Source organism: Rousettus aegyptiacus, unplaced genomic scaffold, assembly GCF_014176215.1.
Source record: "Rousettus aegyptiacus isolate mRouAeg1 unplaced genomic scaffold, mRouAeg1.p scaffold_m13_p_8, whole genome shotgun sequence".
NCBI classification, from domain to species: Eukaryota; Metazoa; Chordata; class Mammalia; order Chiroptera; family Pteropodidae; genus Rousettus; species Rousettus aegyptiacus.
Window position 1 is genome coordinate 82,141,364 of NW_023416311.1, and position 17,639 is coordinate 82,159,002.

Consider the following 17,639-nt stretch of genomic DNA (forward strand, 5'->3'; position numbering starts at 1 on the left):
ATCTGCCTTACTTGAAACATACAGCTTCTCTTTCCCTCCATGTTTACTATTTAAATATTAACTTTTAGTAGATGTGAGTGTGTGATTCTTTTAGCCTCTTACTCGACCTTATATACACTTAATTTTTATTTCCTTTATACTAGGTTCATGAAAGAAGTGTCCAGTCAGACTTCTTACTAATTATCTTGAAGGAAATTTTACAGAAACGCTCTGACCTACACTTGATTCTAATGAGTGCCACTGTAGACAGTGAAAAGTTTTCCACATATTTCACACACTGCCCTATTCTCAGAATTTCAGGAAGAAGTTACCCTGTTGAGGTAAGTTTTCTTTACAACACGTATATGAACAGAAACCACATGCCCACCAGGGAGTTTTCCCAGGAGATAGGCCCTTGTAGTCTGAGCCCAGACTTATTCCCAGAGCACTGCAAGCAGAGAGGACCTGGAGATGGCCTTAGGAATCAGATGGCTTGGTGCTGCCTTGACTGAGGATGGTTGGGCTGGAAGGGAGGATTCTGCTTAAAGACATAACTGACAAGTACAGAGCATAAAACATTTCCATATCAAAATCATTATATCCAGATTGGGGATGGCTACTTGGCATTAAGGAACTCCTTTTTTATCCACCTCTCAAATATAGGGTTGGCTTTGAAGCTTCCTTTCTTAATATTTGCCCTTTTGGTTCAACTGATAAAGACTGCTGTTTTTTTAATTTTTTAATTAAAAAATATAAGTGAAAACCAACAAATAACCATAATGTAATTTGTCTTCAGACTTACAGGGACAGACTCATCTGCATCAGTGAAATTCTTCATTCCCAAATAATGCAGAAAATCCTTTTTTATAATAATTTTTAATTAGCATTTGATGACATTCAAATGGTAACAGTCCCCTTATTCTTTTTAAAATAACATTTACTGAAATGAATTTGAGTTCACCATTTATATGTGTTGCCTTAATCTATGCAGGTTTTTCATCTTGAAGATATAATAGAAGAAACAGGCTTTGTACTGGAGAAAGACTCAGAATATTGTCAGAAATTTCTGGAAGAGGAAGAAGAAATAACCATTAATGTTACAAGCAAAGCAGGGGGAATAAAAAAGTATCAGGTAAAAAGAAAACATTTTAAAAGACATCTAAGAATGCTATCCAAGATGTAACTTGCCATGAGGGTTTTGAGATCATATGCTGGCATAGTGAATTTGAGTATAATTTGGTAGAAGAGGAACAAATATGACAGAACAAATTTTAAAGGTCATTTCTTTAATCTGTGTTTCATAGAGTCTAGTTGTTGGTGTATAATATTTTGTCTTCTTACACTATTCTGGGCCTTATTAGTGCACATAAAAAAGTCAGGACTGTATAAGTATGATGTAACTTTTATTGTTTCATAGCAATGATCAATCATTGAGAAATAAATTTGTAATTATTTTCTCTACTTTATCTGAATACCGTAGGTGGTCAGGTTGGACAGGCCCAAATCTAGATCCTTGCCAGCAGTTTTCTTAGCATCTATCCTGGTGTGAGCCTTAGTACTGAAGCTGTCCAGGGCGCAAGCACAGTTCTTTGTAGATAGTTTTACTGACATGTTTTTAGAAATATCACAAAAGATATTTTATCCTGCATTTTAGCCAGTGGTACTATACTCAGTATTTTCATCGTATCCACAGTATATCATGCATATATCTAATCTGATGTAAACACAAAGTTAAAGTTACTTAACTTTTAATTAAGCAGGTGATAAACCAAGAACTCAGAAAACTAAAATCTTTCCCTAAAACTCTAGAGATAGAAATTAGAAACTAAAGAAGGACTTTAGAAAATTAAAAGTATTTCAAAAGAGATGACTGGAACTCAGCAACCAAAGTAAAATCTAGAAGAAATGAGGCAGGTATAAACTATTAAATAAAGTTATTAAGACCTCTCAGCTTAGTTGCTTTTCACTTGCCACAGGACAATGTATAGTGTTCTGTTTTTCTTTAATTCTTCATTAATTTAGCATGTACATGCCAAAAAAAGAAGTTTTGTTATACTTAAGGAGGCTAGATAAAATTAAATTCTAAGAAGGAAACGAAATCTTACACTTTTTTCACTTAAAAATAGTACTCTTGCAATATTTTAACAAAATAATAATGGTAACAATAAAAAAATACAGATTTGAACGAATGACATACTTCCTTTTTCTCTTTTTGTCTCATAAAAATACTTAATATTTTTGTTCATCTTTTTACAATTGTGTTTCTTTTAGGAATACATGCCAGTTCAGACTGGAGGAGGTGCTGATTTAAATCCATTTTACCAAAAGTACAGCAACCGCACTCAGCATGCTATTCAGTATATGAATCATCAAAAAATCAACCTGGATCTCATTTTGGAACTTCTTACTTATTTAGGTGTATATCTGTTTCTAATGAGTCTTCATTTGTTTTGATAAAACTTTTAGCTGGAAGTGTTTTATTAATATCTTATATGTTGTTTCTCCTTATTTTGAATGTTGTGTCTTTTTAAATATTTCAGACAGAAGTCCCCAGTTCAGAAATATTGAAGGAGCAGTACTGATCTTTTTACCAGGTCTGGCTCATATTCAACAGTTGTATGATCTCCTGTCAAGTGACAGAAGATTTTTTTCCGAACGGTAACTACAAATCTTTATTAATATCCCTGGTAGTTTTTAAAGAGAAAATATTTCATAAATTAAAACTCTCGATCAGAGCTTTCAAAGTCTTTTTACCTTCAGTTAAAATTGTCCCATGTTTTTAAAGCAAGTTTGTTTTTGTTTTAACATTTCTATTACAGTATTTTATCTACTAAAAATTTTAGGTACTAGTTCTGCATTTGTTCTATTAATATGCTTAAGCAGAGGGTTAGATGGCGATTTCCCTCCCTAACCCACTGGATGGTTCAAAACCCCAGCAGGGTTTCAGTTTACCATTCATACTTACTGAACTGGCTGGCTATTTACCTTTTTTGTTATAGTTGATTACTGCTGTCATGGTTTTCACTTCAACATCAGAACATTTTAAAAATTCTTTAAACCCTATACATATAATTCATTCATATTAAATTTTTTTATCTTTGATGAGTATATATGGGATTTCACTGTACCATTATCAGAACTTTTGTGCTTAAAATTTTTCATAATTAAAATTTTTAAAGTTGCTTCCTATTTGCAAATAAATTTTGTTATTCTTTGCAGTGTCTTCTAAAGAGAAACTCTTGCTAAGAACTATGATTTTAACTTTCAGATATAAAGTGATAGCTCTGCATTCTATTCTTTCAACTCAAGATCAAGCTGCAGCATTCACACTTCCTCCTCCAGGAGTCAGGAAGGTAAAATTCAGTACAGCAAATTTATATGTGATCCATCTAATTTGCTTTCATGAAAGTGTTATCATCAAAGACAATTAATATTATATACCTTGTAGTGTATGGCAGACTCCAGATCCTCTGCAGCTTAACACACTCAAAAGTGAACCCAATATCAAAATTAAAGTATTTGAATATTTACATTATGCGTTATTAAAGGGTCAAGAATTTTTAGAGGAGTGGTAGTTGAAAAATATGGCATGGATGTTGCTCATGAAAAGAAGAATGACACTTTTCCCGCAAAAAGGCATCATGAAGGATGTTGATTGGCAGGAGCTATTTGAATCCAAGGAAGATTCTTTGTTGTTTTCTAGGCTATTTATCCCAGATTATTTTTGTAATACATAGGCCATTAGGTTGAGAGGGAAAAAATCTCAATATTTTCATTGTGTCCTCTGTTCAGGACTCTGCATGAAGAGATATTTGGCAAGGAGAGTTTCTGAGATTTTGAACCCTTTCTCAGAATGGAGAAAAAGAGCACAATATAGGAACTATGGGGAACACAAAGCTCCCAGAAGGAGTATGGACAATAATGCAGGAGGCCTGGGTTCTCATCCCTAAACTGCTACCATGTTTGTGGCCTTTGGCAACCCCCTCAGCCTAACTTTCTCATCTTTAAAAGGAGCACAGCCTTAGGATTAGAACCCCTGGGTTCTTAGAGCACAGTTAGAAAAACATCAGTTTAATCGAATTCCTTTGACCAAATTTCCCATTCTATTTAGTCATCTTTAAGATGACTGACCAATTAGGGGAATGGTATTTTTGTTGGAATAAAAAATTCTATCTTTAATTAGCAAGCTTAGGTAATGAAACTAAGTAGAGCAAATTAAAATTGCACAGTAATAACAAATTATGAATTTTGTAAATAAAATTGAAATTCACTTCTTAAACTCATCAGCTCAAACTGTCTAAAGTAGTTTAAATAATAGGATATGGCTGAAAGTTGTTAACTAAATGTTGGCTTTTTGTTTATTTTCAGATTGTTTTAGCAACAAATATTGCAGAGACAGGTATCACTATTCCAGATGTTGTATTTGTAATTGATACTGGAAGAACAAAAGAAAATAAGTAAGTTTCAGTTTCCCAAATCTAAATATTTTTAACCTGAAAAGAGTTTGAAGCTCTTGAATTCTTAGGAGAAATCCCAGAATCATGTAGAGAAAATTCCAAATGTCCTTATTCTGCCCAAAGCAAAAAGCCTCTGAGAAACTGTAGGAAACTTTAAAATGTCTGAGAGTAAATGTTAAATTTCAGTATCACAAGTTTTCCCATAAGAATTGCCAGTGTACTGCTACTTTTAGAAAAGTGCTCTCTGAGAAAATTTTCAGAACATGAATTTTTGTAAATTTGTTTGTAAAATAAATTGTTTTATAAAAGCATTATTTGTGGGACTATAGAAAAGAGCATGGATTTTGGAGTCAGAGTTGGATTTAAATGTCTAATCTGTAATCTTGAACAAGTAATATAACCATCAGTTATAATCATCAACTTCCTCATGTAAATGGGGAAATGAAAATTTCATAATTGAAAGTGCTTAGTACAGTAGTTGGCACATAATAGGTAACCTTAACTTGAATCTTCAACAAAAAGATTTCTAATTTATAAATGTTTTAATGTTTATACATAAATTGATGATACCACTTTAGTAATCTATTATAATCTATATACACTATCCCTAGTATTAGGAAATTTTAGCAATATTTGGAAATGAGTGCAACTGTCCAGTACAAAGTAAACCCTTGATTTTTAAAATTGAAACTTTAGAAGAAGCGTTTTCAGGGTTTAACTGTATCTTGTGAAAAGTACTTTGAATTATAATGTTCACAGTGGCATTTCTCAGACTCTTTCAAATAATTCTTATGGTGTAGATAATAGGCATTCCACTAAAATATAAAAGGTCCATGGTCAGATTAATTTGAGAAAGGGTAACAGTTGTTTTTCTTGTGCCAGAGCTTTTAATTTGGTAGTATGAGATTTAGTATGTAGTGTTAAATTATTACTATATATATATATTTTTTTTTAGGCGAGGCAACCCTTGGTTGACCTCACAGATTGCAAGGACTTTGTCAGTTTACAATCCCTTATTTTTTATTTTTTTACACCTATAGCACTTGATCTTCCTAGGTGGTCTCCCATCGAGGTGCTAACCAGGCCCAACCCTGCTTAGCTTCCAAGATCAGATGGGATTGGGCTTGTTCAGGGTAGCATAGCTGTAGACATTTGCTAAATTATTTAAACATGAAACATGATTTGGAAAATATTGGTCCATAATAATGGACTTTTTAAAGCCTATTTTCAACTTAATTTTAAGAGTCAAATATTTTCAGCTTTTTTAGATTTTGATTTAAGTCAATTATCCACATATACTTTTCTCCAACATTTCTTTAGGTACCATGAAAGCAGTCAGATGAGTTCTTTGGTTGAGACATTTGTCAGTAAAGCGAGTGCTTTGCAGCGCCAGGGGAGAGCTGGCCGGGTCAGAGATGGCTTCTGCTTCCGAATGTACACAAGAGAAAGGTATGGCATTAGCATTGGAAATAAAACACACAAATCAGTACAGTGTGGCATTTCTGATAATATGTAAACTCTAGTTGGTGTTATTTTATTTTTCAGATTTGAAGGCTTTATGGACTATTCTGACCCTGAAATCTTGCGTGTGCCTTTGGAGGAATTATGTCTTCATATTATGGTAATCTCTAAGGAAATCAGATTTTTATATTCTTCACCTCTTTCTAGAGGAGAAAAAAATGAAGACCTATACTTTCTAACCTTAGTTCCTCTAGATGTTCAAGTATTTTATTTACTTTTCTTAAATAAGTGGCCCCTTCCCCATCTTTTTTTAAGTAAACCCCCTGTGCTTTAATTCTGCCGTAGTTACTCATACTTTATAGATTAAAATACAGTCTCATGACCTAAACCAGTAGTTCTCAACTGGGCAGATATTACTTACCAAGGACAGTTGGCAGTGTCAAGACAACTTTGGTTGTCAGAACTGGTGATAGAGGTAGGCCATGCTGTGGGCATAAAGTGAGTAAAGGTCAGGGATGCTTTTAAACATTCCACAGTACACAGCACAGGCCCCTAAAACAAAAAAATTCTTGCCCAAAATAAGACTAGTGCTGAGATTTAGAAACCCTGGCCTAAAACCAAGGGCTTCCTAGTCTGAAAGACTCATAATATCCTTCAGTTCTTATATTTTGACTGTAAAAATCAAGAACGACAAAACTAAAAATATGGACTGAAAGATCTCATCCTCTCATGCCTACCCCCTCAACACACACATACACTCCCAATTATATTTTTAAAGGAATACAATAGCCTTACTCAGACATTGATCCTCTTTGCTCAAAATTTTACTTAACTCAAATTGAGTTCCAATTTCACCATCTCTTTGAGCAGTGTTAATTCTCTTTGATCACATACCAATTTATCACTTTTTCAATTTGCAGAAATGCAACCTTGGTTCTCCTGAAGATTTCCTCTCCAAAGCCTTAGATCCTCCTCAGCTTCAAGTAATCAGCAATGCAATGAATTTACTCCGAAAAATTGGAGCTTGTGAACTAAATGAGCCTAAACTGACTCCGCTGGGCCAGCACCTTGCAGCTTTGCCTGTGAATGTCAAGATTGGCAAGATGCTTATTTTTGGTGCCATATTTGGGTGCCTTGACTCAGTGGTAAGATAAAGGAGGCTGCTATTTCTTCACTTGGAATATTATTTTGGTTGATAAATTATTAAATTTGGAAATAACTTTTAATTTTTTACCTAAATAGAATGTACTAACATTAAAACATAGGAGTTCTGAACACTTGATGAGACTTTCTGAATATTTAACTTTATATACAATAAAATACATTTACCCATTTACTTAAGTATACCATAGGTACTGTTTTATAAGTGGGTTTAGCGCATCTAGACTTTTGCTGTCAAATATCCCAGTAGAAATATCTATTTAATTGAATACATAGACAATTCTTAGAAAGCTCTGAACCCCACAGACTTTCATAAGTAAAATCAAAAACTTCCTTCCCTTTCTCTAGGTTATCTCTCTGAGCCAGTAACTACCAGCAGTCCTATTTTCTCAGATTATCTCAGAATCAGCAAATTTTGTGCCTCTGTCTGAATCTCTAGGCTCACTCATCTGCATTCCAACTGTTCAAATTTATCAAGCTGTGGCCTTTTCTGGGAGTACAAATCAAGGCTGTTTAAAAACAACCGAGAGTACATGGCTACTTTAGTCTCTTTTCCTCTAGTATTACGAATAGATACTCACCAGAATTGTCTTAAGTCCAAAGGATGACCTCTGCCATGATAGTTGATCTGAAAAGCTGCAGCAACAGATGTAGTCCAAATTATTGGAAAAGTATTTAAAGAGCATTGCAGACAATGGAAATACAGCAGGCTAGGAATCAAGATATCCGAGTGATGATTCTAGGATTGCTTCTAACTGTGTGACAGACTACAAATCACTCACACAGACATTCAGTTCTTTTCTGATTCTGGTGATATTACCTCCTATCTCACAAACATTGTATGAAAACCAAGTGGTATATTTTTTAAATTACATAAAGTGAAACTAAAAGTAACTAAAATTAAAATGTTAGCTGTTGTAGAGCATGACAAATGTATTGAAAGAAGAAACATGCAGTCAATCATGCAAACAATCACTATTGAAAGTGATTGTTTTGATTTGCTTTCTTTTACAAATGAGATTATAATGTTTAGATCCAAATTATTTATTTGTTTGTTTGTTTATTTTTATGGATAGGCAACACTAGCTGCAGTTATGACAGAGAAGTCTCCTTTTACGACACCAATTGGTCGAAAAGATGAAGCAGATCTTGCAAAATCAGCTTTGGCTATGGCAGATTCAGACCACCTGACAATCTACAATGCATACCTAGGGTAAAGAAATAGTCTGGGTGTTGTTAGTAAGCCTGAGGTTATTTACTTTTTAAAAAATTTATCTTTGACTTTCATTAAAAAGATTTAACTAAGATTTAAATTTATTTTTAGTTACTTCATTTGTCATATTCTCTAAAATAATTACTTATTTTAAAGATTCATATTTTTGTAATCTTTCCTAAAGTTTCAGAATACTTTGTATGTATTATTATATGTATATTACCTCAAATTTGAAGTTAATAATTTACTGTTATAAAGAGAAAAAATATCAGTATTGTGGTTGAAATTTTATATACAATTGGTAACTCCTACAACAAGCAAGACCCTTCCTGTTCTTAAATGATTATAATTTAATTAAAGCTTATTTTGGTTAGTGCCTCTGAAAAAATTTGAAAAGAAACCATGTTGAACTTGGTCGTTTTATTTACGTAGATGGAAGAGAGCACGGCAAGAAGGAGGCTACCGTTCTGAAATAGCATATTGCCGGAGGAACTTTCTGAATAGAACCTCACTGTTAACACTAGAGGTACGTCTTAGTACAGCTAAGTCAGGGTTGTATGGTTGAATAATAGGTTTCTTTTGGAAAAAGAAATGCCTAAGATAGTGCTTGATAGTGTTTAATAAACATTTGCTAAATTAATAAATTATAATTTTTTGTTTTGTTATTTCTCACAACAGGTAACCTATATGCCTGACACAATGATTTAAAATAGTATTGAATAATCATAATGTATTTGGGAAGTGATTTTTTTAAAAAAGAGGCAACATGATTTCATAGAAATAACAACAGCTTGGGAATGAGGATAGTTGTCTATTAAATAGCTCAGTTTAGGAAAGCTAATTCTCAGTACCTCATTTAAAAAAAAAAAAAAGAATTGAATGAGGATAATATACAGTTCTTTTCAACTCTGAAAATTCCTTTTTTTTTTATTAATTATTATGGAAAATTTCAAACATACAAAAAGTAGGCAGATTAGTATAATGCACTCCCATGTCCCCATTTCTTACTTCTAATCTTGAGCAACCATGTTTTATTTTCATTCCCATTATTCCATTATCTGCCCTTTAGATTATTTTGAAGCAAATTCCAGGCCTCAGGATTGTTATGAATCCCTGAAGGATAGGACTCTTTTTTTCTTAAATATTATCACACCTTAAAAAATAAATAATTCCCTGATATCATCAAATATATAGTCAGTGTTTAAATATCACCAATTTTCTCATGAAGGTTTTTTACAGCTAGTTCAAATCATGATCTAAATAGGGTCTACATATTGAGTTTACTTGATATGTCTCTTAAGTCTCTTAATCTGGAGTTATCCTTCTTTCACTTTCTTCTTATTCGCTTTTTTTTTTTTTTTTTTTTAAGAAACCAGGTAACTTGTCCTATAGAGTTTCCTGCATTCTGGATACGTCCAACTGTATCTCTGTGGTATTGTTTAGCATCATCTTCTGTGCCGTGTATTTCCCATAGAGGTTTAATCTGATTCTGGTGTTTTTTTTTTTTTTTTCTTCTTCTTTCTTTTTTGGAGTTGTCTCTCTTTTTGTAATGTTAAGATTTGTCAGTGGTGTCAGCCACATTCACCCACTATAAAATTCCTCATTGGCTTTTCATGTAATTATTTTAACAGCCATTAATAACACTGAGGTCCACTGTTTCATTGCGGTTGCAAATGGTAATATTCTAATTCTACTTGTTAGTTAAAATTCTTTCATAAAGAAGTTTTTCCTCATCAATATTTGGATAACTCTGAGGTATAGTTTATATAAAGAAGTTAGGATAAATATTTGATTGTTTTCTTTGACCTAGCAGTTTTCATAATGAGTTGATACCCCAGCATTTCTACAGGTAATGAATGTTGTTTTTAATAAAAATCATTATGAACTTGTGAGTTAAATGTATTTGATGTGTTTCAGTCCTCTGTAGATTTACCTTTTTTGATACTCAAATTGTCCCTTTGGACAGTGAGAGCCTCTTGAGGTTTTCCCTGAGTCCTTTTCATAGAATCTAAGCAGTCTTTGATAGCTTCCTTGCTTGGCGTATGACAGTATGTCCAGGCTTGTCTTATGCATTTCATGCTCCAGGCTTGGAATCTGTCATTTTTCCTAAGAGCCTTGATTCCCTTGAATTAAATTATTTTATATTTCCTAAATATTAGCCAGCTACTTATTTGTAGTATGGGATGATAGTTTTCAAAAGACGTCCAGGGCATTGTACCTTGTGGCTGATTATGACCAGATTTATAAATCTGCTCTTAGGAAGGGAAACCTGGTGACTTTGTCCATCATCCAGGTCTTGGCTGCTGTTCAAGGCCATGGTTATTTGTGTGAGGAGAGAGTAGAAATGTAGTTAAAATGAAAAGACAAGTTATAAAAAGCAGAGTTCTTCCACAAACACTTTTCATTTTGTTCTTAGTGTTTAGTCCAGACATGCTATAAAAGTATTCAGAAAATAAACTATGTGCATATCTCACATAATTCCTCTATTCTGTGCTCTTACTTTAAAAGATTAAAATTTTTTATTCCCATGTAATTTGACCCATTATATTTTTGTGATTTGAAATAATTGCTAGGATGATAGCTGGGATTTCTCTAAGTAAAATGAACTTTGTCCTTCTCTAAACAGATAAAAGGATAAATTGAAGAAATAGCCACCTCTGGGCCAACTTGACTAGGATTCAAGATGTAGATTGCTAATCAACACTCCTTTGTCTCCATTCCATTCTTCACAACCTCCAAGTTGCCTTTCACCCCCTTCCTTCTATGAGCCTTTTCTTCACCTCTTCTTCACCTTCCCTGTTATATTTTGACAGCTGTCTGTTTGGTCTTTCCTCCCCTGGAATCATAGTCCTTAAAGTCCCAGACCAGAAACTTAAAGGAAATCCTAAATGTAAATGTCACCTTTTAATCACTTGTATCCTGTTTGCTTTGAAAAATGCTCATCCTTCCTGTAGTATTTTAGCTGATTGTCCCTACTAAAGGCAAAAAAAGATTTGAGGCAACAATAATTATAGATTAAATGAAATTGCCATTAATAAACTTTGTCAAAGTCCCCTAGGAAATTAAGGTGAGATTCCCAGAGACAAATGAAGAAGGTACTTGCAGTCTCAGATCAAGATTCCTTTCTAATTCTTCCTCAAAATTGTTCTCTATGTGACTGTCCTCATTAAGTTAAAATCAGCAAAAGGAAAACTACAATTGAAGTAAATATACTGAATGAAAAAGTGGTTAGGCACATTTTTATTGTTGTCACATTTTAGACATGTTTCTTATGACATCTAAAGTCTTGGGGTGGTAGAAATAGGTGACTATATTTTTTTCTCCCTAATTTAATTTAGGGTATAGTTAAATAAGTAATAGTTTGGCATTTTCCAATTCTGATTGGACACAGTAATATAAATTACAGTATTTGGAAATTTCTCTGTTTTAATCAATTATGATCTTATCTCTTTTTAACATAAACCAATCTAGGATGTAAAGCAGGAATTAATAAAGTTGGTTAAGGCAGCAGGATTTTCATCATCTACAACTTCTTATGGCCTTGAAGGAAACAAAGCCTCACAGACCCTTTCCTTCCAAGAAATTGCCCTTCTTAAAGCTGTACTGGCTGCTGGACTATATGACAATGTGGGAAAGATAATCTATACAAAATCAGTTGATGTTACAGAAAAATTGGCTTGCATTGTAGAGACAGCCCAAGGCAAAGCACAAGTACATCCATCTTCAGTAAATCGAGATTTGCAAACTTATGGATGGCTCTTATACCAAGAGAAGGTAAAGTGCTCATTCTTAAATTCCAATATTTAGGGCGTTATTCTAGAAGTCAGTCATAACAAGCTAGGTTGCGCCAACAAGTGTTATATTTGGTTCTCAAATGGAGCTGTTCATTTCTGTTCAATTTGAAATCAAGATGTATAGAGCTTCTCAATGAAAAAAAAAATATATATATATATACAGTTCTTTTATTTAATGAAAGAAAAGTATTAAATGTTCTACAGTAACCATCATTTTTTTTCTACTTGAAATAAGGATTATTACAAAGAGATGTTCTTTAATAATGTATCAGTTCCTTGAGATACCACTAAAAGGTACTGTCTCAAAAGGGAAAAAAGACATATCTGTATTTCCAAAGATATGGCAACAGTTTGAATCACAATGTAACCTAAGATAATTTAATACCAGATATTTACAGATTATAGCTAAAATAGTCAACCTTTTGAATCATAGCTTGTTAAAGTAACAAGGATCCATAATTTCAAGCACTGGCCTGAATAACTCCCAGCATGTCATCAAACTGAACAGAAAAACGTGAGAAATCACTAATGGCTATAGCTGAACATTAGTCTAGAAACCAGATACTTTTAAATTTTTTAAACTTAATCATAATTTAATTTTTGCATTAATTATTTAACAACATTAGCATTATAAAATTGCTCGTTGGTAGTTTCATTTATGTCCAGGGTATATAATTAAGCCTTATAATTAATATTTTATATGCCTTTTAATAGTATAAATATACAGGTGGTGACTATAATTACTATACAATTAGCAAATTATGCACATAAGAGAATGTAAACATGTAGCTTCACAAAGCGTATGACTTAAAATATATATAGCACATTACAGAAAAATGCTCACATGAATCAGATAAATTAATTTCTTATAGTATTAGGCTGTAAAGTTATTTGTTCTCTTTCTTCCTACTCAGATAAGGTACACCAAAGTATATTTGAGGGAAACTACTCTAATAACCCCTTTTCCAGTTTTACTTTTTGGTGGTGATATAGAAGTTCAGCACCGGGAACGTCTTCTTTCTATTGATGGCTGGATCTATTTTCAGGTACATGCCACATCTGATCTTATTGATTACATTTGAGCTTCTACTGCTAGTGCCATTGACATAGATTTTTAAAAATTTTATTAGCATTTGCATAATTAATTTCTTCCTATAATTTGACTTAAATTGGAATTCTTTCTTGCCTTAAATCTGTTAATTTTGAAAATCAAATGATATTGCTATTACAGATTGCATTTATCATCAGTAACAATTATAACGTACCATGTGTTGAGTACTTCAATAGTTAACTTTACATGGATTATCCCAAATATAATACCCCAACAAAATGTGTCAGATTCCTTTGTATATAGGCCCTTGAGCTCAGTTAAATAATTTTCCTAGATAACATGGATTGTTATTGGTAGAACAAGATTTAAACCTAGAACTATTTGATCCTCAAACTCATGCTCCTTCCACTACATTATGTCACCTAAAAAATGTCTCAGATTCATAGCTTTTAATGCATGTTGTCAAATTCTCTGGAAAAATTAAACCAACCAGTGCGACCAGCAGTAAGATTATTTCTCTGTAACCCCATTAACACTGACCAGTTTAAACTGAGCAAATCTAATACATTCTCCTGTGGTAAACCATGATAGCTGTTTGTCTAGGACTAGAGAGGTAAATTTTAAATACAACTTAAAAAGTATATGCAGCTTTTGTAAAGAGGCCGAGGTGGTAGAAATGTTCTATAACTAGATTGTGGTGATGGTTGCACAACTATATAAATTTACTTAAAATCATTGAATTGTACTCTTAACAATGAGTAAATTTTTATGGTTTTTAAATTATACCTTAATAAAGCTATTTTTAAAATTTTATCAAATTCTTGGACAGTTAATAAATTGAAGTTTTTATAGCTTAGCTACAGGAAATAATTTGCCTGTATTTTTCCCATCATGTTTTACATTAAGATCAAGATGTAGTAAGACAGATTGTAAAGTATATATGCTTACCTTGATTTGTTTAAGCATACTCACACTCTTAAGGATTAACTCTGTTTAATTTGTCACCTTCTCTCAACAGGCCCCTGTAAAGATAGCCGTCATTTTTAAGCAGCTAAGAGTTCTCATTGATTCTGTTTTAAGAAAAAAGCTCGAAAATCCTAAGATGTCCCTTGAAAGTAAGTGTTTGATTATAATGTAAGTAGAAAACAGTATACTTTTAAACATTAGAGTACAGTATATAGCACGTTGAAGTCTTAAATTCCAAGTGATTTCAAATGTTCTAATAAAATTTATTTAATGCTGAATTCCATAGACTCATAGACAGTTCTTCTTTATTTACAACCTTATTATTCTCTTAAGATTCTTTTACTTCTTCCCCTTCTAATCTTCACTTCTAAACTTCTGACCATTTCACAGAAAAAGGGATGGTAAAACTGAGCATTGTGAACTTTGCTACTTGTTAGCTTACTGGTAAACTGGTAATGCAGTTATTTTAAAAAAAATTAGAATGAGGGACTTTCTATGAGGTTCCCAGCATGTTTTCACTACCATTCTCACAAATGCAGAGCTATTAGTCTGTATAAAATAAATACATTATCCTTCAACAGAAATCTGCAATGAACACTTAGTCTAGTACATTGTTTCCCAAACTTGCCAAATCATCAGAATCATCTTAGCAGTTGTTACAAAGTCCAAAGACCTACCCCAGACATATTGAATCTTCTTTATGAGAGAGGCCTGTGGCTGTGTTATTTTTTAATCTCTTTTCATCTATAACACTTCCCCTCTACTACCATCCTTTTTTTAAAATGCTATTTTTAATAAGTAGTTTTTTTCTGATAGAATTTTCCACATTCAAGATGTGATTGGTTGCATATTCGTGTTTTAATTTACTGTGTTTCTCTATTCCCTATATTTTCTATAAACTGGTATATCTAAAGGCTTGATTTGAATCAGGTTTTTAGAAAAAGAATATTTTCTGGTTGGTGCTATAGTCTTCCCTTTGCATCACATCAGGAAGCACTTAAGTCTGAGTTTTCTGTTTTTAATGTTAAGAATTGTTCAGTTTGTTCAATGTGCTTGTATTTAACAAGTATCCCAGTTAATTGTCATTGTCAGGCAAATTGAGGAGCTACTGATTTGTGCTACTACCTGAAGCCTCACATTGTATTTATTTGTATAACCAAATGTGAATACATAAACATTAAACTTTATTAATTTTCTAATACTGAAGGAGTTTAGATAAGGTCTTGACATATTAAGAGATGTGGGCTCTTAGGGAGCTTTGAGAATTACAACTCAGCCTTAGAAATAATTACATTATATAAAGAATAGGTTGAACCTCAACTTTTAAGAAAAATGGATTTTAAAGTGGTTTCAGTGTTTCCCTGTACCACAAAAAGGAAAGCAGAACTCAGATGAAGCATATATTTTTGACTTGGGAAGGAAGACAAAGTACATGTATGTTCTCTCTTTCTGCACTTCATAGTAAGAAAAGTTGGGATGTTAAGCTTTGAAAAAGCAGCAACTAAAGTTGCTCTTGTGCTTTCCGTTACTCTGCTCTTGCTCAGATAAAAATCATGGTTCTTTTTAGACCTGTAATTATTCCCCTTGCAGTAAGTAGTCTTTTCTTTTTTTTTTTTTAATGCCACCGTATCCTCCAAGAACCTATAAAGCCATGAGCCCAGTTATCAGAATTCCCCACTGCAGCCATTGAAACCCAAAACATTCTCTTACTGAAGTGTCTAATATAAATAGAGAATTTCAGTCTTACAGTCCTGATAATTACAACTATCTAAAGAGTGGTTATGAAGTTCTTAGGAAGTCACAGTATCACAGCACCTATTTAGAAGTAGAAGCAACTGTTAACAAAACCTCCTTAGCAAATAATGTAGCCTCTGTTGTCTGTTTGTCTAGTTAATTGGTATTTGATTACTTTGTTGTGTAGAGAGGTCTGTCACTTCCATAATGACACCTCTCCAAGAGCACTTCCTTGTTAAAATTTTTTGTTTCCTTTGGACTAAACATGGAGAAACTGTTAACAGTTCTTCCTTCCTTGTCCATACTGTGGAAATTCTGTTCTGATACAGAAGAAATAATTGCTTATAAAGGGCTAGCAGTTACATCCTATCATCTCTTTGGGTCTTAGCCTACTTTTTGTCAAAGTAGGTATATAACTATAGCAATAATTAAAACAATATTCATAAGGCAATAAATTATTTAGGCATCTGTAGCTTTATAGTAAATATTGCTGGTATTAGTTTTGTATTTTAATTTAAAAGAATATTTTAATTATATATACTTGTTGTTTACATGTGTTGTATACATTAGAAAATTAGCTGGTGATGAATTTGTTCATGGGTTTTTTTTTCTTCCATTAAGATGACAAGATTCTACAGATCATTACGGAATTGATAAAAACAGAGAATAATAATTGAAACTGAAATTCATGGTCAACTGCTTTAAAAATTAAGATGAAGATACAGTCATGAATTGTGTGAAAATGGACCATCCCATTAAGTATTTCAGTACTTAAAATGTTGGTATTAGCCATAACATAAAGGTGGCAGAAAAAAAGCACATACTTTAAATGTGTGATTTTCTAGTTCATTTTTAATGATGATTGTTCTCATGTATTTGCCACTACATTTACAATAAATTCTTTCTTTGGTATCATCCATGTTTTATATATTATTATGTGTCTTATGGGCAAGGCCTATGTCTGTAGTATCTGTGACTTAGTGTTTGATTCCCCGTGTACCCACCTCATTTTCTATTAGTCGTCGATGGCTGGAGAGTTTAGACCTTCTTGTTCAGAAGAGAAAATGAGCTCCAAAACCAGATGTAATTAAATTTTCATGAAAAAGAACAACTTCAAAAGTCAGTTATTTAATATTTGATACTCAAAGTCAGATAAGTACACAGTATTAATAGATGCCACCTATTTCAGTAACATTCACTAAGCATAAAGATGTAGTGATGGAGGATAAGCAGAAATGACTAATGCTACTGTGGGATGGATAGCTTGCACCATTTCTCATTCCTAAGCCTTGACATCATTGTGCTTGAACACTTTTTGTATCCATAATTGAATTGGTAAGGTAGTAAAGCATGCTTAGATGTGTTTCAGTTGTTTTGTTTCACTTAACTGAGGATCTTTCGAATCTCCATTTTGATTATAAAGAGGAATTTTCCCTTTGCTTCCTATCAAGATTGTTGAGATACATTATCCCATGTAGAACAGATGGCAGAAATTGTGCCTGAAGGGCAAATTATTAGTCCAGTCGTTCCACTCTCATAATAAGTACTCAATTAATATTGGTGAAGTACTCAATTAATATTGGTGGATTAATGAATAAAAGAAGCTGTAGCTTTCACTCTATGTGCAGATAGGAATAAAAGTAATACTTAGTAGCCATCTAATTTTAAGTCTCTACTTGCAGTGTGATAGGGAATTGAAAACAAGGAGTCAAATCGGACTGCCCTTTGAAATGACAAGCTAGAGCCATTAATAGAAATGGAAGTGTCAAGTGGAAGAAATAGATTGAATGCTAGAGGCAGTCGAACTTGTACCATACAGAGAC

At 32.9% G+C, this 17,639-nt stretch overlaps 1 protein-coding gene and 1 pseudogene across 2 annotated transcripts in view; one reads left to right on the forward strand and one right to left on the reverse strand.

Annotated features, from left to right (window-relative positions):
* DHX29 (DExH-box helicase 29) overlaps nucleotides 1-16,735 on the forward strand; it is a 40,395-nt gene extending 23,660 nt beyond the window's left edge. For both annotated transcript variants that reach the window (XM_016142331.2, XM_036225436.1), the window contains 15 exons: nucleotides 144-320; nucleotides 971-1,111; nucleotides 2,251-2,395; nucleotides 2,520-2,637; nucleotides 3,248-3,332; nucleotides 4,348-4,436; nucleotides 5,757-5,885; nucleotides 5,982-6,057; nucleotides 6,818-7,042; nucleotides 8,135-8,271; nucleotides 8,704-8,797; nucleotides 11,743-12,045; nucleotides 12,980-13,111; nucleotides 14,135-14,231; nucleotides 16,438-16,735. In XM_016142331.2, coding sequence (XP_015997817.2) covers nucleotides 144-320; nucleotides 971-1,111; nucleotides 2,251-2,395; nucleotides 2,520-2,637; nucleotides 3,248-3,332; nucleotides 4,348-4,436; nucleotides 5,757-5,885; nucleotides 5,982-6,057; nucleotides 6,818-7,042; nucleotides 8,135-8,271; nucleotides 8,704-8,797; nucleotides 11,743-12,045; nucleotides 12,980-13,111; nucleotides 14,135-14,231; nucleotides 16,438-16,493 — 2,004 coding nt within the window. In that variant the 3' untranslated portion in view covers nucleotides 16,494-16,735. The remainder of the gene's footprint in view (nucleotides 1-143; nucleotides 321-970; nucleotides 1,112-2,250; nucleotides 2,396-2,519; nucleotides 2,638-3,247; nucleotides 3,333-4,347; nucleotides 4,437-5,756; nucleotides 5,886-5,981; nucleotides 6,058-6,817; nucleotides 7,043-8,134; nucleotides 8,272-8,703; nucleotides 8,798-11,742; nucleotides 12,046-12,979; nucleotides 13,112-14,134; nucleotides 14,232-16,437) is intronic.
* Nucleotides 5,468-5,586, reverse strand: LOC118607472 (annotated as a pseudogene).
* Nucleotides 16,736-17,639: the final 904 nt, after the last annotated feature.